This window comes from Natrix helvetica (assembly GCF_964273705.1).
Source record: "Natrix helvetica genome assembly, chromosome: 1".
In the NCBI taxonomy this organism is placed as follows: domain Eukaryota; kingdom Metazoa; phylum Chordata; class Lepidosauria; order Squamata; family Natricidae; genus Natrix; species Natrix helvetica.
The window spans coordinates 364,082,801-364,107,239 of record NC_138548.1 but is presented as its reverse complement, the minus strand read 5'-3'; the positions used below and the strand labels follow the sequence as shown (position 1 = coordinate 364,107,239).

The window sequence follows — 24,439 nt, the reverse complement described above, 5'->3', positions numbered from 1 at the left end:
ATGTTGGGGTGCTGTTTGGAAACCTGACGTTGAGGTCCCTTGAGCATGTGCCGAGTGCACTGGAGAATTCCGAGCACAGACCTCTGGCTAGTCATTCATCAGATTCATTGGCTTGTTTGATTTATGTCCACCCTTCCACTCTGCACAGCCGGAGGTGGGCTGCTTCACACTTCCCAGTCCCTCCCCTCCCCCAAAAAAACCAGCCCTGTGGGGTGGGCTGAAGTCAGAAAGCAGCTCTAAATAAAACCTTCAGGGAATTTGCACCGTGACTGTTAATCTGGAAGAAGGAAGCGTTTGGGTTCAGACGTAAATCTAAAAAGTTTCAAAATTTAAAATAAAGACTGGTTTTTTTGTGGAAAATCAAGTTCTGAAACCTTGAGGGGCGGGGGGAGTTTGGGGAGAGGCTCCCGGGGGGCTAATCTGAGCCCCACATTGTCCCACAGGAGGGGGGGAGCAGCTGCCTATGGGACCCTCGCAAGGGGGCCGTCGCTCACCACTTCTCCACGCTGTCCTGGGTGACCGGGCATCCCGTCCTTCCCGGGGGGGCCCTGTGGGCAAAGAAAGGGGGCAGAGTCAGTGGGCTGGGGAGGGGGAGGGAAGGCAGAGGTGGGGGGCCAGAGGAGGGGAGGGGTTCGTGACTCACCGGTGGGCCTTTTGGTCCGGGAAATCCGTTCGGCCCCTGGGTTCCTGGTTGCCCCTGCAGGAGGAGGAGGAGGAGGAGGAAGAGGAGGAGAGCCACCCCATTAGGGGTTGTGCCAGGATGCGCCCCCCCCCCAAGCTGGACCCAAATGAGAACTCTGCAACCCCCAGACGGCCAGGGAGCTGAGCAGGCATGGCTTGGAAAGGATTATGGTCTCTTGAACCCGCTCAGCTCCTTCCAGAGAGGCCCCCTCCCCAATCCGCCACCAGCCGGGAGCCCCCCCCCCGGAGGAGCACGGAGGGCGAGGGCAGCCCAGGTGCTTCACGCCGGTTGGGATAACCTGCCAGCTGGCCAGGTGGGTCCGGCCCAATGAGGAGCCTCGGCTTACCCGTTCGCCTGGGGGCCCCGAGGGCCCTTCGCCACCAGAGGTGCCCTGGGGGGAGGAGAGGGAGGGGTCAGGACGCAGGGCAGGGGCACCGGCCACACCCGCCGGACGTCCTCTGCCTCAGCATAATGGACAACCACGCGGGAGGTTTTGCATCAACACTTGAGTTTGAAAAGCGTGGCTCTCCTTGCACAAGACGGGTGGGGGGGGGGTGCCAGGAAGAAACGCCCATCTGCCCACAGGGCAAACCCACACATCCCGGCTTCCATGCGCTGGTTGTGTTGATCACGCACAAAAACGCACACGCAATATGTGCAACCCGCTTCCTTCCTCCCCCCCCCCCATTTTTCTTTCGGATTTTGAAAAATCTCTTGGCTTTCCCCTCCTTCCCGACATGCAACCTCCAGCGGCAGGAGCAGTCTACCTCCGAATCTCCCCATCACCATCAGGCTCACCTTGGCTCCGAACTTCCCGGTGGCTCCTCGTGGCCCCCGCTGGCCCCTGGGGCCCTGGGAGAGAGAGAGAGAGAGAGCGTCTGTCTGGGGGCCACAGCGCCATGCCCTGGGGGCCTCCCCAGTGCCCACACCCACTTTAGAGCCCCCAGCAGACGGTCAGACCAAAAGACCGTCTCCCCGTCCTTCGCACTTGGCGCCGGAAGGGAAAGGGGCAGGGAAGTGTGGGGGGGGAGAAAACCCCCTGCCAGACCCCTCCCCCAACATCCATCCCTGTCACTCACGGAGGGTCCTCGCTCGCCTCGTGGTCCCATTTTCCCTGAGAGGCCCTGCAAGGGGGGGGAAGGAGCAAAGACCAGTCAAAGAAGCAGCCCCCTCCCCTTCACATCCTCCCCCCCCACACACACACACCCTGCCCCTCTGCACCCAGACACCCCCGGAGGGGCCACAAACATGGAGGGAAGCCCAGCTCCATTAAGACTAATCAAAGGCCCCCCTTTCCTGCACCAGAAGGACCCTGAGCATGTGCAGAGTTCTTAGGAAAAGCATCCAAGAGAGACTTTGCGGGCCATTTCTTTGATGCCAACTTTTGTGAAAGGGAGAGAGAAAGAGAAAGAGAGAAAAAAGGAAGGAAGGAAGAAACAGAGAAAGAGAGAGGGAGGGAGAGAAAAAGAGATAGAGGAGAAAGAGAAAAAGAAAGAGAAAGAGAGTAAGAAAGAGAGGAGGGAGGGAGAAAAGAAGGGAAGAAAGAAAGAGAAAGAAAGAAAGAAAGAAAGAAAGAAAGAAAGAAAGAAAGAAAGAAAGAAAGAAAGAGAGGAGACAGAAAAAGAGAGAAAGAGGGAAAGAAAGAGAGGAGGGAGAAAAGAAAGGAAGAGAGAAAGAGAGAAAGAAAGAGAGGAGACAGAAAAAGAGAGACAGAGAGAGACAGAGAGAAAGAAAGCAAGAGAGAGAGAAAGAAAGCAAGAGAGAGAGAAACGAAAGAAAGAGAAAGAAAGTGGAGAAAAAAAGAAAGGAAGGAAGGAAGGAAGGAAGGAAGAAGAGAGACCAAGCCTCCTAGGGACAAAGGACAGGGTTCACCGCAAACACACCCCAGCTGGAGTTGCAACCCACAACGGCACCCACTACGCACAATGAAGGTGACACGAGAGAAGCTGGCACCCCTTTGAGTACGGGGTGGGGGTTTGGGGGGCTTTTGAGAGGTTGGGGGGCTGTGGGACCCTTTGCGCCCCACTTGTTCCCCGCAGCAGTTCGGGCCCTCCTCCTGGCTGCCTTGAGGGCCCTTCCAGGCCTCCGAGTGGCCCAGGAGACCCCCCAAAAAAGAAGGGGAGCTACTTACCCGAAGCCCCTTCTCTCCGCCCGACCCGGGGAAGCCGGGGAAGCCTTGGGAGCCCTGTGGGGGAAAGGGGAGGGTCACAAAGGAGGGGGAGGGGTGCCATTGGGGGACCAGCCCCTCCTCCAGCTCACTCGGCTACTGCGACCCCCAACGGGGACCCCCAGTTCTCCCTTCCACCCCCCCACCACCCCCCAGCCTCTTCTCCCACTCCGCTCGCTCCGGCTCCTGCTCACCTTGAGGCCTTGTCGGCCGGGATATCCAGGGAGTCCCGGCACCCCAAGTTTGCCCTGCCAGGAGGGGAAGAAAGAGGGTCAGCAGCGGTGGGGGAGGTCCGACTCCGAAGCCCCCCCCTCGTCCCGTTACGCACCTTCTCTCCCAGGAGTCCAGAAGGGCCAGGGTCGCCTGGGGGGCCTGTCCGCCCCTTGGGGCCTTCGGATCCGTCTTCTCCACGGGAGCCTGGAACCCCCAACTCACCCTGCGCGGAGAAGGCAGGCGGTCGTACGAGGGGCCGGCCAGCCCAGATGCCCCCCAGCCCCCCACTCCCCCAGCCCCCGTGGGTGGACTTACCCTGTCGCCTTTCGGCCCCACGTCTCCCTTGAGGCCCGGAAAGCCTTCTTCGCCCTACGGGAAGGAAAGGGGGGGGCGGAGGGCAGCGTTCAGTGAGGGAGGGAGGGGGGGAAAAGCGGGACCCCAAAAGAGCCGCCCAAGGGCCCCCAACCTGCCAGCTCAGAGTCAGAATTGACAGCAGAAGAAAAAGGAGATGCTCAGGGAGGGGGCTTCGAGCTGACCCCTCCCCTGCTCCACTGAGACACCCCCCCCCCGCTGCCCCCTCTGACGGGGGGTGGGTTGGCAGAGGGGAAGGGCTCAGAGGAGGGGGGCTTGGGCTGCGCTCCAGGGGTGCCCGTCAAGGTGAGTCACAGCGGGGGGGGGTCGGTTCACAGCAAGGGGGGGGAGGAAACGGGGCGTCCCACATGAAAGCACCCAGATCTGCCTCCTCTGGGGAAGAGGGGGTACCCCAAGAAGGAGCTGGGTTGCAAAAGAGGGGACCCCCCCCCCAAATGCCTCCCCTCTCTTCGGGGCATGAAGCCCATCGGCCACAACTGCAGGAAAAACAGATTCTGGGCAAGGGAGGGTCGTCTGGATGACCTCAAGCAACCCTGGCTGCGTCATGGGGGCAGGGCAGTTCCTCCTTTGGAGAGGGTGGGCGTCAGAGAGGAGGGGACTCCAACTCCAATCCACCCCATCATGGAAACCACGAGATAACCCTGGGACCATCTCCCGCTTGCTCCCTGGCCCACCTCGCAGGGCTGTCGGGAGGGTGCAATGGAGGTGGGCCTGGCTTGTGGGGGGGGAGGGGGGGGCTCTCACCTTCTCGCCCTTTTGCCCTTTCAAGCCACGGACGCCGTCTGTACCCTGAGGGGGAACACGGGAGTCAGCGACCTGGGTTGGACTACAAGCCCCATGCTTCCCAGCAGCGACCCCGGGACAAGGGAGGACGTTCTCCCTGAGTGCATCAACAACATGCCCCACCGGATGTGCACTTCAGGGAGGGGCCCATTTTCTGGATTGAGGGGGGGCCAAGGGGGGCTCCTGAGACTCCTTCACTCCCTCACTGCCACCGCCCTCTTCTCCCTCCGGAACTCTCCTGGCTTCCCCCCCTCCCCCCCTCAGTATTGAGGAGCTCAGCCCCTCCCCAAGGGGGGGGGAAAAGACCCAGCATGACAGCCCCCCCCTCCCACCAGTCACACATTGCCCTCCTCCTGAGCCCCCCCCCCACACACACACTCACCTTTCCTCCACGAGGACCCGGGTAGCCCACCAGGCCTTGGGGGCCAGAGGGGCCCTGAAAGGGGGAGGGGAGAGGGAGGATCAGGGCCACAAACTCATCCCCCCCCGAAGAATTACACCCCCCCTCTTGTCTTGAAAAGCCCCCTGCTGGAGGATGGAGGAAGCAGGTGGATGCTTCCCCTGGTGGCTGAAAGGGGAACTGCACCTCCGAAAGGGCCCCATGGGAAAAGGCCCACTGAATAGGAGAGTGGGGCCCCTAATCGTCTCTGCCCCCACTTCGCAGGGATTTCTCAGCCTCCCCCCCCCCCCCCAGTGATAGGGCGCGTGCCCACCCAGGGCCACCTGTTCAGCTGGGCAGCTACTGCAATCCCCCCCCTCCCTCCCTCCATCAAACATGGATAAATGATATAAAAGAGGCTCTTACAGCGTTTAAATGCTCCCAGGCGGGGAGACCCCATCAGCCCCCCCAAAAAAACCTTCCTCCTCTCCTGAAGCTTCCAGTCTACGTTTGAAGCCCCCCTCCCTCCAAAAGCCCCCCTCCCCCGTGCTGCTTTCCCTCCCCCAGATGGGGGGCAGCCCTGCCCACTCCATGGAGCTGCAGGCCAGGATGGGGCCCTTGGCATCCACGAAGCCGCCCTTTTCATGCCCCGCCTTTTGCCCCCAGGGACTCTCCTTGCCCCCCAAAGACCCCGAAGGCAGCGAGGGTCAGCCAGGGCAGGCAGGTGCCACCCGCAGAGGCTGGACCCATCCACTCACCGGGTTGCCCTTGGCGCCAGGAAGCCCCTCTTTGCCCGGGTGGCCCTGCAGGGAGAGGAGGGGGGGTCAGAGGGCCCCCAAAATGTCGGGGAAGCCCTGCCAAGGGGTCTCAAGCAGGGCTAGGGATAGAGGAGCCCACCCTGCCCCATGGCAGACCTTCTTCCCCCCATCCGGGGAGAGGGGGGGCAGAGGATCAGGAGGGCCGGATGGGAGGTTAGCCCCCTCCAGGAAGGCCAAGGTTGGGGCGATGGGGGGACACTCACCGGGGGTCCATCCGAGCCGGGCATCCCCGGAAGGCCAGGTTTCCCTTGGGGTCCCTGCAAGAGACGGGGAGACCCTGTTGGACCCAGAGGTCCAGGAAGCCTCTCCCCCCCCCTCAACCACTCTGGGCTGTGGGAATAGGGGGCTCCCTGCCCAGCCGCCCCCCCCCTCACCTTTCCCCCCGGGGGTCCCATGGCGCCTTGCGGTCCCGGCAAACCCTGGAAGCAGAGAAGGAGAAAAGCAGGGTGAGGGGTATCCTGGAGGCCAAGACCCCCACCTTCCCCTCCCCCCCCACCCCCAGAGGGCTGGAGTTGCTGTTTTGGGGGGGGGCTTCGGATAGCAAACAGAGATGAACTGGAACCAGACCGGGAATCAGGGTTTCTAAAGCTTCAGCCAAGACCCTCCCCCACCTGCCTACCTCACAGGGCTGTTGTTGGGGAGGGGGAGGGGAGCCTAGCAAACCAGCTCCCACCCGACAGCCCTTCTTGGGGAGAGGAGGGGGGCTACCCTTGCCCCCCCTCCTGTGTCAGCCAGCCAAGTGGGGGAGGGGCATTTTCCAGGGCTAATGAAGGGCCCTGGAGGGTTTTTTTGGGGGGGGGACACACCTGCTTCCCTCCCAGCTGCCCTGGGGGCACTCAAGGTAAGGACAAGGCTGTGGAGTGACAGGGAGCTCTTAATCCTCCATCGAACCTCCATAGTCAAGAGCAGTCTACCTTGAGGGACCGTCTTGGACTTACCTGAGTCCCAGGTGTCCCCTGTTGGCCAGGGGGTCCCGGCTCCCCTTGCGGACCCTGGTTCAGACAAACAGAGGGGAGGGTGTCAGATCAAGACAGAGCCCTGAAGTGGGGGGGGGAGTTCTTGGATGTACCGTAGATATTTCCCCACCAGCCTAAACGAAGTGGCTTCCCTGGCCTGTTTGGGGCACGTTTTGGATCTCCTGTTGGTGTCCCTTCCACGAACCGATCCCATTTCAACTTTCCAAATCGGTTCCCCGAGAGGTAACTGGAGATCATCCAGTCCAACCCCTTCCCTGGGCAGGCATCTACTCCCGCAACATCCTCTCCGGCCTCTCCGTCTAATCGTTAAAGAGCCCCGTGCGTCATTCCATCGCCTGGGAGTCCCCGAGCGCCAGTCCTGGACTGCAGCTCCCATCATCCCTGGCAGCTGCTGTGGGACTACAACTGCCCTCGCAACGCCAGGGCCAAGGACGGCCACCAAAGGACCGAGCCTCACGAGCCCCGCCCTCTCCGGCTGCAGAATTGGGGAAGGGGCTGCGTCTCCCTCAGAGGGGCCCTTATGGGACCTCCAAAGCTGCCGCCTCCCACCTCCGACCCTCCGAGGCTGCCAGAAAGGTGGGTGGGGAAGACACTCGGTGCATGATGCCAACCCTCCCAAAACCCACGGCCGCTGCTTTTGCCTCCGCCCACTTACCAGGCCCCCCTTCGGTCCGTGGGGGCCGTCCACGCCACGCACGCCCTGCCAAGGGAAAGACAGGCTGGAGTCGGTGGCCAGTGCGGAGGCCAAGGGAGGCCCCTGGGGTTGGGGGGAGGCTCCCAGGGGACTCCCTCCTCCCCAGCACTTACCTGTGGCCCCGGGATGCCGGGGGGCCCTTTGGGGCCAAGCAGCCCTCTTGGTCCCTGTGAAGAAAAGGCATGATGGGCGGGAGGGAGGAGGCCAAAGAGGAGCCTGGAGGGGGGGAATCACCGTACCCCCACACACACACAAACACTCGTTGCCTCTGGGGAACCCCAAAGAACTGAGGTGGGGGGGGGGGAGATGGGTGAGGGTCTTTCAATGCCTGGAAGAGCGCAGGACCAGCTCCACCCTCCACCCTCCGTGTTTGGGGATGCTACGCACCGGTTCTCCAGGGGAGCCACGGGCCCCGATCTCTCCATCGTCTCCCTGCAGGGGGGGAGGGAAGGGAAGGACGGCTGCAAGGGGGGCAGATCGGCTTCCATTTTTATCTCCCCTCCCCCGTTTCTCTTTATGGAAACCCTCCGGCAGAACCCTCTCCCCCCCCCCCCGAGGACCCTCCCTGCGACCGTACGAAAAGCTCAAGGTGCTCGTCTCAAGGTGGGGGTGTTTTCTTTAGAGGGGTGTCTGCCCTTCCCCTCCTGCCCTCACAGGCCTCACCCTCTCGCCGTCTTCACCCGGGGGTCCAGCGACACCTTGCGCACCGGGGTCTCCCTGCCAAGGACGGAAGCAGCACAGTGAGGGGCCCCACCGAGAGTGGCGGCCCCTCGGGGAGAGCCTGGCAACGTACCCCCAATCCTCCCCCTCCAGCCCTCCTCCTCCTCACTCACCCGGTATCCTTTGTCCCCCGGGAGGCCGGGCAGCCCATCAAAACCCCTATCGCCCTGCGGGAGAAGAGTGTGAGAAAAGGGGGGCAGCAGATGTGGGGCGCAGAGGCCCCAAGAGGTGACAAGGAGACCCTCCCCATACACCCTGGCTCTGCTCTCACAGGGGGGGGGGGGCAGGAGCATCAGAAAAAGCTGGGTGTGGGGCACAGGAGGGGATCCCCACCATTCTGCAGCGGGGCAGGGCAAGTGAGAAACGGGGGGGTCCCCCAAGGCAAAGGAGTCTGGGAGGGTCCCCCCCACAGATGTCCGTGAGGGGCTGAACCCCAGGGCGCTTGACTGCGTGGCCAGCACCGTCTTCGTGCAGCTCAGGACTGGGAGAGCAGGGTTCGAGTTCTTCCCCCCTTGTGGAAAGAGGGCCCTTACCTTGAGGCCGGACTCCCCAGGCATCCCCCGTGCGCCGTCTGCGCCCGCCCTGCCCTGGAGACACACAGAGGGGGGTCAGGAGGAGGCCCCCCCTTCCGCTCAGAGGCTCCCCCCTCCTCCCCTGTTGTGCTGTGATTGGTACACAACTTTTGTTCCCCCACAACTAAGAAAACGGGACTTACGCGACGGCCAGGCTTCCCCGGGGGGCCACTCAGTCCCTGTTGTCCCTGGGGCCCCTGGGGGGGGCAGAGAGAGAGAGAGAAAGAGAGGCTGAGATTTAGGGGGGCAAAAAAGGGGTGACCTACCCGAGACATCGGAGGGGATCCCCCACCTCCAGGAGCTGACCCAAAACAGGGACCCCAATTCCCAGCTGCACCGGGGGTCTCAGCAGAGTGGGGAGCAGAAGGTTATCGATTGCCCTAGAGACCGAGGCGGTGGGGGAACGGACGGGACCCACAAGTCAGTCCACCTTACCTGGGGGCCGAAATCTCCGGGCTCTCCCTTCACGCCGGAGCCTCCTGCTTCACCCTAGGAGAGAGGAAGCACGAGGGGGAACGTGGCAGCCGGGCCCCTGGGTAGGGAAGGGCCAAAAGCAGCAAGCGTCCTTCCCCAGCTGGGCCCGCACCGGAGGATGAAGCATTGAAGGGCCCGAAGGCCACCCCTGCCCAAATCCATCCCCCCCCCACTACTTACCATGGGTCCTGGGCGGCCGGTGTACCCCATCGGTCCTGGAGGGCCACGCAAGGACAGCTGCGGCAGGGAAGGACAGGGTTCAGGAAAGCCCCCCAAGCAGAGACCGCCCCCCCCCCAGAGACTTTGGGATTGAGGGGGGGGTCTTCTGCCGCCCCATTCTGGAGGACTCCAGGCAGCTTCCCCCCCCCCCGCTTCGCGTAACACCCTTAACTAGGTCACTTGGACAACCCACCAATCCAGGTTAGTTTGAACCTTGGGTGGTTTGGGGCTTCCTGTCTGATCCCTCCCCCTCCCGAGGGACAAGTAAAAGGGGCTGCCCCCCCCCCGGCCCAAGACCTGGCTGGCATGAATCTTCCCATCCCCATGGTGTCCTTCTCCCCACCCCGGAGACCCCACGGGCCCTCTCGGCTGCTCACCCATCCTCCCGAGGGCCCAGCTTTGCAGGCCTCCAAAAAGGGGAACCCAGCCCTGTTTACATCGGGGGCCACCCAGAGGCTCAAAAGCAGGGCCCCTGATTGGGGGGGGGCTCCCACATAGGGGACTCTCATTGTTCTCTCCCAAATTCTTCCGTTCCCCTCCCCCCAAGAGCATAGGAAGGGGGCCGACTGGACTCACGCGGGCCTGCTGCAGGAACGCCTGGGCCTGGGCCTCCTGGGCCATTGCGACCGGCCCCTTCTGGCCCCCGGCGGGGCTCCCGAAACGGAACTGCGGTCAGGTGGGGAGAATCGAGCAAGTCTCGCAAGACGAAGTGCACAAAAGGGCCAACAGCTGCTCCGTCCCGGATTCAGGGCAGAACTGGACACCCCCTCCAACTCCCCCCCCCCAGGACATCCCCAGCACCAGCCACGCAGGGCCTCCCTTTCTTGACTCACCGGGAGCATCATGGAGGTGCCGGGAGGCCCTGGACGTCCGTCCGACCCCGGGAATCCGGCCCGGCCAGGAGGACCCTGCGAAGGAGGCAGAGAGGCTGCTGGAACACACAAACACACAAATCCCCCCCCCCAAAAAAAACTCTGGGCCCAACTGCGCTCCAATCCCTGGCTGTGGCCCATGGGGGGAGGAGTCCTCCTCTAGCAAGAATGTCAATTCCAGCCTTCCTTGGTGCCCTCTGCGTTAGCCGGACTACAATCTCCATCCTCCTCCTGAAACCTTGGATTCAGCACAGCTGGGAGGCATCCAGGGGAGGGGGGGAAGTGGGGGGGGGGCAAGCAGGTATTCACCTCGGGCTCCTTCCAGGCGACCTATTTGGGGGGAAGCCCCATAATCCCCGGGCTCCAGCCTTATTGAATTACTGGACTGGACAGCCAAAGGGGAAAAGGGCACCTTGGTCCATGCGCAGAGTGCCTTTACCTCTGACTCAGGAACAGTTGGCATCGCTGTGATTCCAAGAGATGGAATCAGGGACCTCTGGTGAGTCACAGTAGAACTCTGCACATGCTCAGGAGCTGCAGGTGCCCCTGCACTGCGGACACCCACAACCCCCAGCCCGTCCTGCCTCCCCATCTGCTCCTTTCGAGACCCCCCAACGGGGAGGGTGCGCCCCACTCACCCGCTCTCCGGGGTCGCCAGGAGCTCCGGGAGTCCCCTGGGTGCCAGGCAGCCCCCTCGCGCCCTGCAGAGAGGAAGAAGGAGACTCTTCAGCCGTCTCTGCCCCACGTGGGCCACCCTTCCCATCGCCCAGCGCCCACGGCTCTTACCCGGGGTCCTTCGGGGCCGGGGCGCCCAGGCACAATCATCCCCTGCAGAATAAAAAGGAGGTCAGGTGGGCGGGGGGGGAAAGACCCCCTCCCTCTTTCTGTCGGGGAAAGAGGGGGCAGAGGGAGCCTCCCTCTGGGGAAGCCGTCAGAGGCACAAAGCGGGGCACTGAGGATGAGTCGGAGAGGGGACCCATCCCACCGGGAGGAGAGGGAGGGAGGGAGGGAGACGCAAAACACGGGGGCCAAGAAGGGACGCTGATCTTGACCTTCGACCCCCTGCAGTGACCTGCAACGATTGGGCACTAACCTCCCCCTCCCCCCGTGGCTTGGTCTTCATTCCCAATGTTGGGCCCTTGAAGGTAGATGGACTTCAACGCCCAGAATTCTGAAGTCCATCATCCACCTTCAAGGGCCCAACGTTGGGCAATATAAATGTTTACTGCATGGAAGCCAATTTGCTCAGTGTCTCCCGAGTGCAATTGCAAAACTGCACACACACCCCCAAAGGACACCCCCGCCCACGAGCCCAGCTCTGACCTCCGTCCCCTTTCCCAGCAGATTCCTTCCTGCCCCGGGATCTCCTGATGGCCTCCCATCCCTGCCCCTAAAGCCCAGGATTTGCCGTTCTCCCTTCCCATCAGCCAAAGCCGGCCAGAGGTTGGGGCGGGGGGCTCCAGACAGCATCCAGGCCCCCTGGAATCCTTCATCTCGGTCCCAGGTGGGGGGGGACACTTGGGGGGGGAGCGTGACGACCTCTGGAATTCTGGGCTCAAAAGGCCACAAAACGAGATCGGAGGGGGGGAAAATTCAAAGCTGGAATTGTGGATGCGGAAGGGAGCGGAGGCAACGTTTCAGGCCATCCTCCCCACAACTCCCCCTCACACCCACACAAACACACCGACAACCACGGAAACTTACAGGTTCAAAGACGGCCGGTTCCCCTTTCTCTCCCTTCAGGCCACGGGCTCCGAGAACTGCCTGGTTGTTACACACATGTAGCCACAGGAAAGAGATTGTCAGCATTGTGTTGCTCCAGCACGCACGCACAAACACACACGCACACACACACCCGCACACACGCACTGAGCGCCCCTCCTCCTGCACGGATAGGTGCCACGCGCGATGCCACCTCAGTGGCGCCAAGGAGGCCTCTAACAGGAGGAAAAACAGGATTTTGTGCCCTTACGCACAAAAGTCTTCTGCACAACCACCGAAATCCCCGCAAACGTTACAATCATCCGAAGCTCAACCGTTGCTGGACTCTCCTTCGTCCTGGGCAGGGGTGGGTGGGCTAGATGGTCTCCAGGGGCCCCTGCTAGCCCTTGACTTCCAGGGCTCTTTATAAAGACCGAGACGCCTCGCCTCTGCCTTATTTAAACTTCCATTTGAGGCTTTTAATTTTAATCCCACCCACCCCCTCCTTCCAAAAAATATCTTGACTCTTGTGCCTGTGCTCCGGCTCAGGAGAGAAGGGAAGTGGCCTTGGTGAGAACGTTTGGTGGGAATACACCTGTGCAGAGTCTCCACCATGCAGGTCCCGGTTGTCCCCAAAGGGTTTTTTTTTCCCCCAAAAGGCAACTGGATTTTCTTGCTTTTTCCCCCCCGCTTTGAAAACATTTCGCCTCTCATCCAAGCATCTGAACCGGAGAAGCTTCTCAGATAAGAAGCGAAATGTTTTAAAGAAAGAAAGGCAGGAAACCCTCTACCGTTTCAGACAGATGGCTATCCAACATCTTCTTAAAGACTTCCAGTGTTGGGGCATTCACAACTTCTGGAGGCAACTTCTGATCCACTGATTAATTGTTCTAACTGTCAGGAAGTTTCTCCTCAGTTCTAAGTTGCTTCTCTCCTTGATTGGTTTCCACCCGTTGCTTCTTCTCCTGCCCTCAGGTGCCTTGGAGAATGGGTGGACACTTCTGGGGCAGCCCCTGAAGCTGCTACTTTCCTAAGGTAATTAAATGCGGCTGCTAAAGGCAGGCTTAACTCACGAAGACTACTTTGACCCAGAGGATTGAATTCAGTCCACCAGTCATTCATGGCTACTGAATGGATGGCAGCCAGTTGGGCATGGTGACGTTGAAAACCAGGAGGCGGTGAGCTCTAGTCCCGCCTTGGGTGAACCTTGGGCCGGTCACCCCCTCCCAGCCCTAGGAAGGAGGCAATGGCAAAGCTTGCCAGAAGAAAACGGTTATGAAACAGGCGGTGGCATAAATGCAAAGTGCCATAAGCCGCTTCCTGAGCTGGTGTTGGGCTCTTTTCAAGGCAGGCGTCCGTCTCTGGACGTGTCCCGGATTCCCCAGGCGAGGCGGGAGGGCTGAACATTGAAGAATTGCTAAGAACTTTTCAAGGACATTAGCCGTTCTCTCGTGGCTGAAGGCACCAAGGAATCCGCTTAGGAAGCATCTCCGAAACGAGGACCCAGTGGGTCTCACGTGGTCTACTTTTGAATTTTTTTAAAAAACCCTCCCAAAATAGACAGAAATTCTCAGATTTTTAAAGAAATATATATATATATTTGGAACCAAATCCAATTAAGAAAAAAAAATACTCTGAAAAAAATGTTATTGAAATGCTCTGGATTGCAGAGGGGGGAGCAGGAAGGGGTTGGAATTACGGTGTGCTAATTGTGGGGTGGGGAGGCCTTTTCCAGTAGAGCAGGAACTGGGACCAGTGGTGTTGTTATACTGGGAAAAAGGCCTGCCTGCATTTCCATGGAAATCAGCTTTGTGGTTAGAGAGATTGAGGCATAAGGATGGGCAGGTCACATCCTAAGAGGAAATGATGTCATCAAAAGCATGATATGACAGATGGGGCGGGTCATAATTCATGGGAAGTGACATCATCAACGGGGTGATATCACATGATATAACTTCTTATGAAGTGACATCATCAAGAGTGACATCATCAAAAGGGGGTGATGGGACAGGATATAACTTCATAGGAAGTGACATCATCAAAAGGGGTGATGTCACAGGACATAACAGGAAGGAGAGACAGGAGACCGAGCCATGCAAATGAGGGGCCCAGGAGCAAGTGCAGGAGAAGCCAGAGCAGGTCCAACCACAGAGGGTGAAGCCTAGAGAGGGGCTCAGAGCATGGCAAAATAAGGCAAGGGGGGGGGTAGGAGGTGCTGCTGCTGCCACCCAGTGGTGGGGGGTGGAAAAGGCAGGAGGAAGCCAACCTTGGGCCAACCCAGAAGGAGCCATAAACCAAAGGAAATCCGCAGCCGCCCAACAGAACAGGACACGGATACACAGGGGAAACACTGACATGCCCACAACAACACACGGGGTTCAGCAGAAGACCCGCAAAAGAAGGGAAACTCCCCCTCCCCCAAAAGCCAGCCTGCAGCCCAGCCTGAATCACGGCATGTCAGGAGAGCAAAGTCAGCAACAGGCAACGGACGGACGGACGGACGGAGACAGTGACACCGGACACAGGGGAGGCTCCCACTTACGACGGCTTCGTAGGGGGCCTGGGCTGAGAGCAGGGGCCCCATCTCGCCGGGGTTAGGATCGCCGTTTCCATAGTCCAGACCCACGCCAGGCACGAGGCCCTCCTCCTTGTCAGCCGCCTCCTCCTGGCCCAGGCAGGATGGGAACCCAGCGGGACTTTAGCCCAGGAAAGGGAGGGGATCGGCCGCAAGCTCCCCGTGGCACCCGAGCCCTCGCCCGGCACCCACCGGAGGGGCAGCTTTTCCCACCAGCAAGGGATTGCCCCATGCCCCATACCTCCTGCCCCCTGGGCCGAGTCCCTCTGCGCCAGCCTGCTGGGGCCATGGGGAGGGGGCGTCATTTACCTCCACCCAGGGCGACGAGAGGGCAGGGGGTGAGGCCTCCCATGTGGGGACCCTCTTCTGGGAGGTAGCCTCAGGAGGTGGGGGGCGGCTGGGGTGCTGGTGGGCCCCCAGGGGCTGCTCAGTGGGAAGGGGACCCGCATCCTTGAAGGGAGGGAGGTGAAATCAGTGAAACGAAGGGCAGGCGGTGAATTCAGAGAGGAAAGAAGCGAGAAAGGAGACAGACGGAAGGGAGGATTAGTCAGTTAGTGCAAATGTCCCCGTCGGGCTCCGAGGCCCAATTCTGCAACAGGGAACATTTAAGCCCAGAAGAGTCAACGGATTCCAGTCTCACGCCCAGCTGCGCCCGGAAACCAGGACTAGGACCCAGGCCCACCGGAGGGTTCAAGAGGAACCCACAGCCGCAACTGGAGGGGGGGCTGGAGCAGCTGGGGTCCCCCTCCCCTTGCACTCCAGACCAGCCCAAGGGGGGATGTTTCTCTCTCCCGGGGCTCCCCCACCCCCCCCATGCCGACCCCAGCCCTTCCCTCTGGCTCTACCTGTTGGTAGCTGCTTCGTGGCCCCCGGGCTGCCTGGGCGGGGCCCCCTGCCTTCTTGCCGGCCGAGGTCGCCTTGGCACTGGGGCTGGTGGCCTTGGGGGTTTTTCCGGCGGCCGAGGGCTTTCCGTTGCCGAGCAATTTCCTGTCGCGGGACTCCTTGGGGCTGCCGGGCCGCTTCCCTTCTGGGGTGTCCGTCTTGGGGGCGGTGGGCGAGGGGCCGGGCAGCTGGCGCTTCTGGGGCTGCTTGGCGTTGGTGGGGGGCTTCGTCTTGGTTGGTGTCTAGTGGAGGCCACAAAGGCAGCGATGGAGGAAGGTGGCCGGAGGAAGGGCCAGTCCAGCAGAAAGTAGAGCCAAGGGGGCTTCTGGACAGACAGAACCCTCCCGCCCCCACGAGACACCCCGTCCCCAGGAGAGACCCACACTGGGGCCAAGGTCTCCCTCTGAGGAGCTCCCCCCATTGCTTCCTTTTCCTCCCTTCAGTGCTGTGGGGAGTAAATGGAACCCACCCACCCCCGTCCTCTCTGGGGCAGCCCCTCAAACATGGGAAGATGCTCTCCCATCTCCCCTGGCCCTTCTCTTCCCCAGGCTGGCCAGGCCCAGTTCCTGCAACCGTCCATCGTACCTTTTGGCCACCAGCCCCCTGATTGTTTTTGTCGCTCTTCTCTGTACAGGTAGTCCTCGACTTACGACAGCTCGTTTAGTAACGGCTCAAAGTTACAACAGCACTGAAAAAAGTGACTTGTGACCAGTTTTTCACAGCTGCGACCTTTCCAGCATCGCCACAAACAGTCAATCAAAATTGTAACATCCCGGGGTACGTAATCCCCTTCTAGTAAGCCAGGGGTGTCCAAACTTGGCAACTTTAAGACTTGTGGACTTCAACTCCCAGAATTGGACACCCCTGTAGTAAGCCAAGTCAACGGGGAAGCCAGATTCGCCTAACAACCGGGTTACTAACTTATCCACTGCAATGATTCACTTAACGACCGTGTCAAGAAAGGTCGTAAAATGAGGCAAAATGCACTGAAATGTCTCACTTAACAACGGAAACATTGGCCTCGGTTGTGGTCTTAAGCCGAGGACTACGTCTACTCTCTCTAGAGTCTCAACGTTTTTTTTAGATCCTGCTGACCAGAACCGGACACCAAATTCCAAATTTTTCAACTTCATCTGAATTGAGTGGCTTGGCAGGCTGAGTCCTCGCCGGACTTCAAAAGGCCCAGATCTGCAGTCGGCCCCCACAGAGGAGAACAATTCACAATGGGCTCGTGTTGGGAGGGGGAGAAGGAGCCCCCCTTACTCCCCCTCCCCATTGAACCCTGGGGAGAAGATCCATTACAGCCTCTCACGAAACTTCCAGGGGACAAAAATGAGATACTTTTTGCAAAGTCTGAAGCGAAGTTCCCTTCATCCGTTCCAGCCACAAGGGTGGGGTTTAATCCCGGTTTAAATGGCAGAAACCTCCTTGTTGGTGGGGTTCACCCCTCCCTTCTGCAGTGTCTCTAATTGTTTTAGCTTCAGAGAAGATTCAAGTTTGGCCACTTACTCCAGTGAGTTGAAAAAGATGAGTTGCAAAAAGCAAAAAGCAAAAAAACAAAAATTATTAAGAGGTTTTTAAGAAGAGGTCAGACAACCAACTATCTGAAATGGGATAGGAGCAATGGGCTGGACTGGAAGGCCTCCAAGGTCCCTTCCCAGGAATCATGTTAAAAAGGTTTTCTAAAAATAAACCTAACCCCCCCCCCCTGTAGGTAAATTAGCCCCCATCCTATCAGCATTTATGAAATCCCCCAAAACTCGGTTGTCCCAGCAGTTCTGGGGGTCCCAGGGAAATGGGGAGGGGGCTACGATGTACAGCTAATATTCGACTTACAACACACTTATTTAGCAACGGGAAATTTCGGTCCCAGCTTTGGTCATAAGATGAGGACCATCTGTACATAAAATGCTGGCCCATTCTCCCAGTTTTATTTTTACTTTAATTGGCAACTTTGCCTGTTATTAATTATTGTTTTAACTGCTCTAGCTGTTTACTCCAGGTAGAACTCACGGCCATATTTAAGCCCAAACGTTTTGTTGGTAAGTTGTCCTTTTGTTCGTTTTGCCTGATTTTACGACCTTCCTTGCCGCAGTTGTTAAGTGAATCACCGCAGTGGTTCAGTTAGCAACATGGTTGTTAAGTGAATCTGGCTTCCTCGTTGACTCTGCTTGTGGGAAGGTCGCAAAAGGGGGTCGGGGGACACTCTGACCATCATAAATGCCGAGTCAGGCTGCTGCAATGGTCGTAAGTTTGAAAAATGGTCATAAGTCACTATTTTCAGTGCAGTTGTAACTTTGAACGGCCACTAAGGAACTGTTGCAAGTTGAGGACTTATCTGTGTCAGATTTGTAAGATGGACAGCTATATAAATCTGTTAATGATGAAGCGATGAACGGTCGCTGAAGGAGACCCTCCTCCGTCTTCCCCAACTGGCCGAGAAAGTTGCCAAAACAATCCCGGAAGTTCCTTCTCAGAGGTCAAATCCTCTCCCGGATTTATTGAAGTTGTTTATTTATCACTTGGAGATCCTGCACTGAGAAATTCACCGCCATCTTTGATCAGGTTCAGGGGTGAAATTCAGCCGGTTCTGACAGGTTCTGGTAGCGGAAACTTTGAGTAGTTCGGAGAACTGGCAAATACCATTTCTGGCTGGCCGCGCCCCCATCTGTTCTCTGCCTCCCGAGTCCCAGCTGATCAGGAGGGAATGGGGATTTTGCAGTATCCTCTCCCTGCCACGCCCACCAAGCCACGCCCACAGAACCGGTAGTAAAAAAAAAATGAATTTCACCACTGATCGGGTTCTTACACCAAAGACTCTTTGAGCCAGCCAGGTGAGGCAGCTGCGGAAAAGGCGAAAGTAATTTAGGGCTGCCTCCCGAGGAAAAAGCCGCTTCTAGATCCCTCCGTGTGATCCTGCCCCTTCAAAAGAAGGATTCAGGGGGGTCAAGAAGCAAACGTCCCAAGGAGGGAGGCCAGGGTAGGTGGGGGGGGATGGTTTGACCCATAAGCGAGACGGGACTTCCTTGTTCCCACGATGAGACCCAGGTGCAGGAAGCAGATTCAGGCCGAGGCCTCTTGGCCAGGATATCCAAAATGACAGCTCTCCTTCCCACAACACCGTCTGCTTGGGGAGTCTAGATGGCCTCAAAAGGACCCTCCAACTAAAATTCTATGAACCCTGAGTTCGAAACTCCCTTTATTTCGCAGTCCAGCTGGAGGCTTCATCGGGGTTCAGGGATGTTTTGACAAAAATGCATTGATTGATTGATTGATCCAATTTTAAAACTGCTCAGCGCCCTGACTGACTCTGTGCCACGGCAGCTCCCGAGGGCATCCAACTGTGGCATGGAGCCCAGTTCCCTGTTCGGAAGAGCCCAGCCTGCGCCCCCTTTTCTCCCCCTCCCCTCTTATTAAAATTGGGGCGATTGTTTCTGGGGCGCAGAATCTGCGCCTGCTCGTTTCCCTCCCCACAGAACTTCCTTTTGCCCGTGAGTGCCAAACGCCAGTGAATGAAGACACACCCCCCCCTCGTCCACACACACACAGCTCGTCCCTCTCCTCACCTCAGGCCTGGGGGGCCTCTGCTGAGCTTCCTGGGCTTGGGGCTTCTGGGGTGGGCCCCCGCAGCGCGGGCAGTAACTCTGGGCAGCCTGAGGGCTGGAGCTGATCAGCAGCTGCTGGATGTCTCCCTGGGGGAGAAGAAGGGGCACAGGGGGGGGGTGAGGAGGGGCTGAGACCCCCAACAGGGGAGGGTGGCAGGAGGGAGGGGTGGGTGGGGCTCTCTACCTCGAAGACCCCCTCGTCCAGGATCCGGGCCCCGAAGACGGTGATGCCCTTGGTGTCCAGCAGGGGCTTGTTCCCCCGGGGGAGGGGCACCGTGGCCTCCTTCTTGCAGTCCAGGAACAGGGTCACTTGCTTCTTCTTCACACTGAGTGCCACCTGATGCCACCTGCAGGGACAAGGCAGCCCCCCCCTCAGCCCCCGCAGGCCAGACGGGCACCGGAAGACTGAGCCGGGCATCCAGGGAAGGACTGGCAGAACGGTGCCTGGCACCCGGCTTGGTCTGTCAGGTACGGAGCCTGCCAGGCGCCAACTGATCTGCCCACCCCTGCAGTGCCAGGTAAAGAGCTACTGGCCTTCTGAGTGGGTGTTTGGGGCAGGAGCCTCCAGCAGCCTCCCCCTCCTTCCTCCCTGTGGGTCTCAGGCCCAGAAGTTAAAAACTCTCTGCTTTGGCTCCTGTCTCTCTTCCACCTGCCCCTCCTCTGACACCCACCCACCCCCCACCCCCCAAGATTTGAAATCTAAGGAAGAATTAAAAGCCCAGGCATGCCAGAAGGCAGCCAAAGAGCCCTTGGGGGAGGGGGATCCCGAGACCGAACGCTCCTTGGCCACGTGAGGAAGGTCCCGGGGCCTCTAGCAGCCCAGGAACATGAGCTGGGGAACCCCAAAGCCAGAGGGCTTCGTGAGATCATGCAAGACTACCCAACTGCCTTGAGAGGAGGCTGATTGGGCAAGGAAGGAGACTCCCAAGCTCGGCCTGTTTCTCCATCGCACAGGCCCCCAACGGAAGCTGCCTTCTGGGGTCCCACGGGCCCCAAGGACAACTTTCCAGCCACTGAAGGAAACGCCTCCCCTCTAACGACCCCTCCCTCCCTGGGAGAGGCGGGCTTCGCTGCCGCAACCGCTGGATGGTGTGTCTCGCTTTTCATGGCCGTCACTCGCCCGCAGGGTCTTCCCCCCTGAGTGGAACCAGAGCCGAGGCAGTGGGGCTGACCGGGCTCCCCTATGGCACAGGGGACTCACCTGCCGTCGGTCAAGTTGGCCCCACGGAAGACCGGGTAGTCCTCGGGGGCAGGGTGGCCGTTCTGGTCACGGTAGAGGAATTGGGGGGAGCGGCCGAGCTCAAGACCCAACTGCTGCACGCCGTGACGATCGTAGATGGAGAGCAGGAAGACGGGACGGCCCGGCTTGGCCTTCAGCAGTGCCATCACGGAGAAGTCCTCGGGGAACTCACCTGGGGACGGGGGGGAAAGAGCTGTGAAGGCTGCAGGCAGGATGCATGGCTGGGCGGGAGGGGGAGATTTTCGCTGCCCCTTCCCGATGCCTGGGTTCCCAAGGCCAGTTGGGGAAAAGTGAAGGCCACCCTGGACAGCGCTGCAGTCTGAAGCTCACCAGGTGAGGCTTTCCTTGCTGCGCTAGTGATGTGGCAACCAGTTGGGGGATCACGGCATCCCCGTTTATCCAGTTAATCGCCTTTTCTGGGCTTGGGTGAAAATCCCTCCCCCACCTGCAGCCTTGGGAAGGGGGGGGTGTACCTGGGAAGAGTTGCCGTGTTGGGGCACTGATCTGGGCCCGTCTGGATATCCGGAAGGCCACATCTGGTCCGGAGCCCAAGCGCTTCTGAGGGCAGAAGCCCGATGTTTTGCGGACTCCCTCGGGTTCCTTCTGCAGCTGCAGCACCTTCAGGATGTCAACCACTGAGTCTGCTGCAGGAAAGGGGGAGGGGGAGAGACAGGCTGGCTGAGGACAAAGCCCCCTCCCCTTGATCCAGGTTCCCCCCCCCCCCATCCCCAGACCCCACGGCCAGGCCCTGCACCCATCAAGGGATGCCCGGTTCCCCTCCGACTGCTTCTGCCCAGGAACGGCCCATGCCCAGACCCTGAGCCTGGCATGAGGGAGTCCCCGAAGGGCTGAGGTCCTCCAGTGACATACACCCCCTCCCCCACATGCTTCCCAAGACCCTCCCCATCCTCCCACCGGCTCTCTGTGTTTTCAGCCTTTGCTCCTCTGCCTGGCACAGCTGGAGAGGGTGTAGGGCAGCAGGGCCGGTCAGAGAAGGTGGCAGCCCCTTGGCAGAATCCCCCATGGCCAGTCATTGAGACCTCAGAGCCGGGTCAGTATGGATGATCTCTGGAAACTCCACTGGGAGACTCACAACAATTATCTGAGTGACCGTTTGATGTTACGGCACTGAAAAAAAGCGACTTACGACCATTTTTCACACCTTTGACAACCGGTTCACATTTATGATGGTCGCAATGTCCCGGGGTCACGTGATCTCTTTTTTGTGACCGTCTGACCAGCAAAATCCATGGGGCAGCCAGATTCACTTAACAATGGTGTTATTAATTTAACGACTGCAGTGATTCACTTAACAAATATAGTGAGAAAGGTTGCAAAATGGAGCATCACTCACTTAACCAATGTTTCACTTAGCAACATACATTCTCAATTGTGGCCGTAAGTCGAGGACTGCTTGTACAAAAATCCCCCTCCTGCAGCTGCTGCACAGAAACTGACACAGTTCCAAGGCCTGGCCAGGAGAAGAGGGAGCAGGAAAGAAGGAAGGGGGCACCTCTTGTTATGCACCTTGGAGGCTGGGCCAATCGCAGTGATGACAGCAATGAGCCACAGTGGCGCAGTGGTGAGAGTGGGGTACTGCAGGCTCCTTCTGCTGCCTGCCGGCTGCCTGCAATTTGGCAGTTTGGATCTCACCAGGCTCCAGGCTGACTCAGCCTTCCGTCCTTCCCAGGTGGGTCAAATGAGGACCCAGATTGTTGGGGGGCAAGGGGCTCTGTACACCGCTTAGAGAGGGCTGGAAACCCCTGTGAAGCGGGATATAAGTCTAAGGGCTATTGCTATTAATAGAATTCTATGACTAGAAGGGACCTCAGAGGTCTTCTAGTCCAACCTCCAACTCAAGGAGGAATCCCTACATCATTTCAGACAAATGGCTATCCAACATCTTCTTAAAGACTTCCAGTGTTGGGGCATTCACAACTTCTGGAGGCAACTTCTGTTCCACTGATTAATTGTTCCAACTGTCAGGAAGTTTCTCCTCAGTTCTAAGTTGCTTCTCTCCTTGATTAGTTTCCACCCATTGCTTCTTGTCCTGCCCTCAGGTGCCTTGGAGAATAGCTTGACTCCCTCTTCTTTGTGGCAACCCCTGAGATATTGGAACAATGCTATCATGTCTCTCCTAGTCCTTCTTTCTCTTAAGCTAAACATACCCAGTTCCTGCAACCGTTCTTCATATGTTTTAGTCTCCAGTCCCCTAATCATCTTTGTTGCTCTTCTCTGCACTCTTTCTAGAGTCTCCACATCTTTCCTACATCGTGGCGACCAGAACCGCGTGAAATACTCCATGTGTGTGAAGCCGTAGTATCCCTTTCCGTGAACCTTGAAGGTACTTACTGTCCTTCTGTTGTCAAGTTCTTAGGAACCACACAGATTTTCCCCATCATGGTGAGACCCCACCCTGTTCCCTCCCAGGTCACCTGAAGGCCCTGATGAGAAGATGGACTAGATGACCTCTCCAGACCCCCCAATGGCGCCTGATTCCCCTCCCGCCTTCCCACCTGGTTTTGAGCTCCCCCCACCACCAGTCCAACTGGGTTTCCATTGTGGCCGGGGGGGGGGGGCTGCCTGGTGGACCCACCCCATCATCCAGGGCAAGAATGGGACATGGGAACATCAAGTGGCAATGAGTGCCAAGGTATCTGGGCAACCCAATGGGAAAACAGCCTTTCTCCCCTTACGATTTAATCTATTAAATTTATATGTTGCCCATTTTACTATCCCAAGGGAAGCCCCTCTAGGCGGCCCCTCCTCACGAGCCCCCCTCCACGACCGGGGATGCTTGAGGGTGGGATGCGAGAGGGGTGGGTGGGAGGTGCAGGTGGGCGGGTGCCAGGGAGGGGGGATCCCCGAAAGGCCCCAGAGCCAAGGGAGGCGCCGGCTAAATGCGGGCAAAGCAGAGTGCCGGACAGAGGGCGCGTCGGAGGGGGGGGTGGCGCGTTGCTTGCCTGGCATGGGGAGGGGGGGACGCAGCCGCCACGGAGTTTTTTGGGGCCGCCGCCCAAAGGCAAACAAGCCCCTCCCGGGAGGCAGCGCACCGCACACTCGGCCTCTGTTCCCGCCGCACAAAGGCCGCCCTGTCTGGGCAGCGCCGCGCCTCAGCGGGGAGGGACGCTGCCAGCTTAGCTCTCCGGCTGCCTCGACGCTCCGCCGCCGCCGCCGCCCCGTCTTCCCCTTCCCAGCTCCCCTCCAGACCGGACAGGCGCTGCCTAAGGGGGCTTGGAGCGGACGGGCTTCGGGTCGCCCCTCCAGCCCACCACGCCCGCCTGCCCCCTCCCTGCTCGGTGTCCGCCGCCCGGTCCCCATCACCACGTGGCGGCCCCCTCTCGGACACGCGCCCGCCACCTGCAGGGCTTGAGGCGAGCGGCTAAAACAGCCGCCTAAAACCGTGGGCGCTCCGTCACTTGGGGGGAGGGGGTTAAGAAGAGACTGGACCGCCGTTTTTCTGGAATGGTCTAAGGTCCCCTGCTTGACCAGGGGGCTGGACTAGAAGACCTCCAAGGCCCCTTCCAGCTCTGTTCTACTCTATTCTAAACTTGGAGGTGGCAAGGAGCGCGCCTGGCACCTCGACAGGCAGCGGCGGCCAAATAAGCGTCCTCCCCCCCCCTCTCTCTCTCTCACACACACACACGCGGAGCGACACCGAGAAACGTCCCAGCCGAGCTTCTCCCCTCAAATTAAGCGTTTCTGGTCCACCCCGCAGCCTGGCAACCCCCCCCCCCCAAAAAAAAGCAGAGACCTGCTCCCGGCCCGAGGAGACGGCGGGGGAGAGGAGGGCTGGGCTGTCGGGCAAAGACCCAACTCTCCCCCGAGGCAGAGCCCGACGTCCCCCAGCCGTCTCCAGGCGGGCGACCCGAGGGCGCGTCCGCCGCTCTTACCTGCTTGAGCGGCCAGGCAGGCGAGCAGCGCCAGCAGCGCCAGCGCCAGCAGCCGCCGGGCGAGCTCCATGGTCCTCGGGGGGAGAAGCGAGCCTCGGAACGGGCGACCCGTGGGGACGATGGGCAGCGGCGGTGTCTGGGGAGGAGCGCAAGAGCGGCGGTGGCGCTGTAGCTCCGGCGCAGCCCCAGGCAGCCTGTCTCGCCGTCCGGTCCTTCTGCCTCTCGGCCGGCCTGGACAGCCCCCGCCCCGCCCAACCCCCAGGGCCGCCCTGGCCTGGCCGCCCCCGCCCCGCCGGCCACCTTCCCGCGTGGGCGCCTCCCTCCCTCCGCCCTGCCGCCTCTCCTTTCCCTTTGAGCGGCTCTGCACCGGTTGGATGGCCACCCTGGAGCCAGCTAGATCTCCTCTGGGGGACCCTCGAGGCAGCTGAGACATCTCCCCTTTTCCTCCCACCCTCCAGCTCCATCCTGCCCCCAAAAGATGGGAGAACCCTTTTCTCTTTGCAGTTCTGGTCCCTTCTTTGACCCCCCCTCCCTCCCTCCCCATGGGAAGGCTGATACAGCAGCTGCTTAGCACCCAGGGATCCCCCCCAACACGGACCCC

The 24,439-nt window shown here is 59.7% G+C and overlaps 1 protein-coding gene across 4 annotated transcripts in view; it reads right to left on the bottom strand.

The window, feature by feature from the left end:
• Nucleotides 1–24,045, bottom strand: part of COL11A2 (collagen type XI alpha 2 chain) — a 37,469-nt gene extending 13,424 nt beyond the window's left edge. Inside the window, exons 1-37 of one of the 4 annotated variants that reach the window (XM_081939675.1) lie at nucleotides 23,839–24,045; nucleotides 20,419–20,589; nucleotides 19,907–20,117; nucleotides 18,890–19,052; nucleotides 18,667–18,792; nucleotides 15,064–15,342; nucleotides 14,528–14,668; nucleotides 14,186–14,308; nucleotides 11,647–11,706; nucleotides 10,729–10,770; nucleotides 10,581–10,643; nucleotides 9,904–9,978; nucleotides 9,647–9,736; nucleotides 9,032–9,088; nucleotides 8,813–8,866; nucleotides 8,521–8,574; nucleotides 8,339–8,392; nucleotides 7,919–7,972; nucleotides 7,749–7,802; nucleotides 7,473–7,517; nucleotides 7,199–7,252; nucleotides 7,047–7,091; nucleotides 6,353–6,406; nucleotides 5,789–5,833; nucleotides 5,618–5,671; nucleotides 5,355–5,399; nucleotides 4,600–4,653; nucleotides 4,179–4,223; nucleotides 3,378–3,431; nucleotides 3,178–3,285; nucleotides 3,044–3,097; nucleotides 2,814–2,867; nucleotides 1,762–1,806; nucleotides 1,481–1,534; nucleotides 1,029–1,073; nucleotides 644–697; nucleotides 495–548 (exon numbers count right to left, since the gene is read on the bottom strand). In XM_081939675.1, the coding sequence (XP_081795801.1) occupies nucleotides 495–548; nucleotides 644–697; nucleotides 1,029–1,073; nucleotides 1,481–1,534; nucleotides 1,762–1,806; nucleotides 2,814–2,867; nucleotides 3,044–3,097; nucleotides 3,178–3,285; nucleotides 3,378–3,431; nucleotides 4,179–4,223; nucleotides 4,600–4,653; nucleotides 5,355–5,399; nucleotides 5,618–5,671; nucleotides 5,789–5,833; nucleotides 6,353–6,406; nucleotides 7,047–7,091; nucleotides 7,199–7,252; nucleotides 7,473–7,517; nucleotides 7,749–7,802; nucleotides 7,919–7,972; nucleotides 8,339–8,392; nucleotides 8,521–8,574; nucleotides 8,813–8,866; nucleotides 9,032–9,088; nucleotides 9,647–9,736; nucleotides 9,904–9,978; nucleotides 10,581–10,643; nucleotides 10,729–10,770; nucleotides 11,647–11,706; nucleotides 14,186–14,308; nucleotides 14,528–14,668; nucleotides 15,064–15,342; nucleotides 18,667–18,792; nucleotides 18,890–19,052; nucleotides 19,907–20,117; nucleotides 20,419–20,589; nucleotides 23,839–23,908 (2,904 nt within the window). In that variant the 5' untranslated portion in view covers nucleotides 23,909–24,045. The remainder of the gene's footprint in view (nucleotides 1–494; nucleotides 549–643; nucleotides 698–1,028; nucleotides 1,074–1,480; nucleotides 1,535–1,761; nucleotides 1,807–2,813; nucleotides 2,868–3,043; nucleotides 3,098–3,177; nucleotides 3,286–3,377; nucleotides 3,432–4,178; nucleotides 4,224–4,599; nucleotides 4,654–5,354; nucleotides 5,400–5,617; nucleotides 5,672–5,788; nucleotides 5,834–6,352; nucleotides 6,407–7,046; nucleotides 7,092–7,198; nucleotides 7,253–7,472; nucleotides 7,518–7,748; nucleotides 7,803–7,918; nucleotides 7,973–8,338; nucleotides 8,393–8,520; nucleotides 8,575–8,812; nucleotides 8,867–9,031; nucleotides 9,089–9,646; nucleotides 9,737–9,903; nucleotides 9,979–10,580; nucleotides 10,644–10,728; nucleotides 10,771–11,646; nucleotides 11,707–14,185; nucleotides 14,309–14,527; nucleotides 14,669–15,063; nucleotides 15,343–18,666; nucleotides 18,793–18,889; nucleotides 19,053–19,906; nucleotides 20,118–20,418; nucleotides 20,590–23,838) is intronic. The other 3 variants (XM_081939677.1, XM_081939676.1, XM_081939678.1) reach the window with 3 other exon arrangements.
• Between the last annotated feature and the right edge of the window lie 394 nt (nucleotides 24,046–24,439).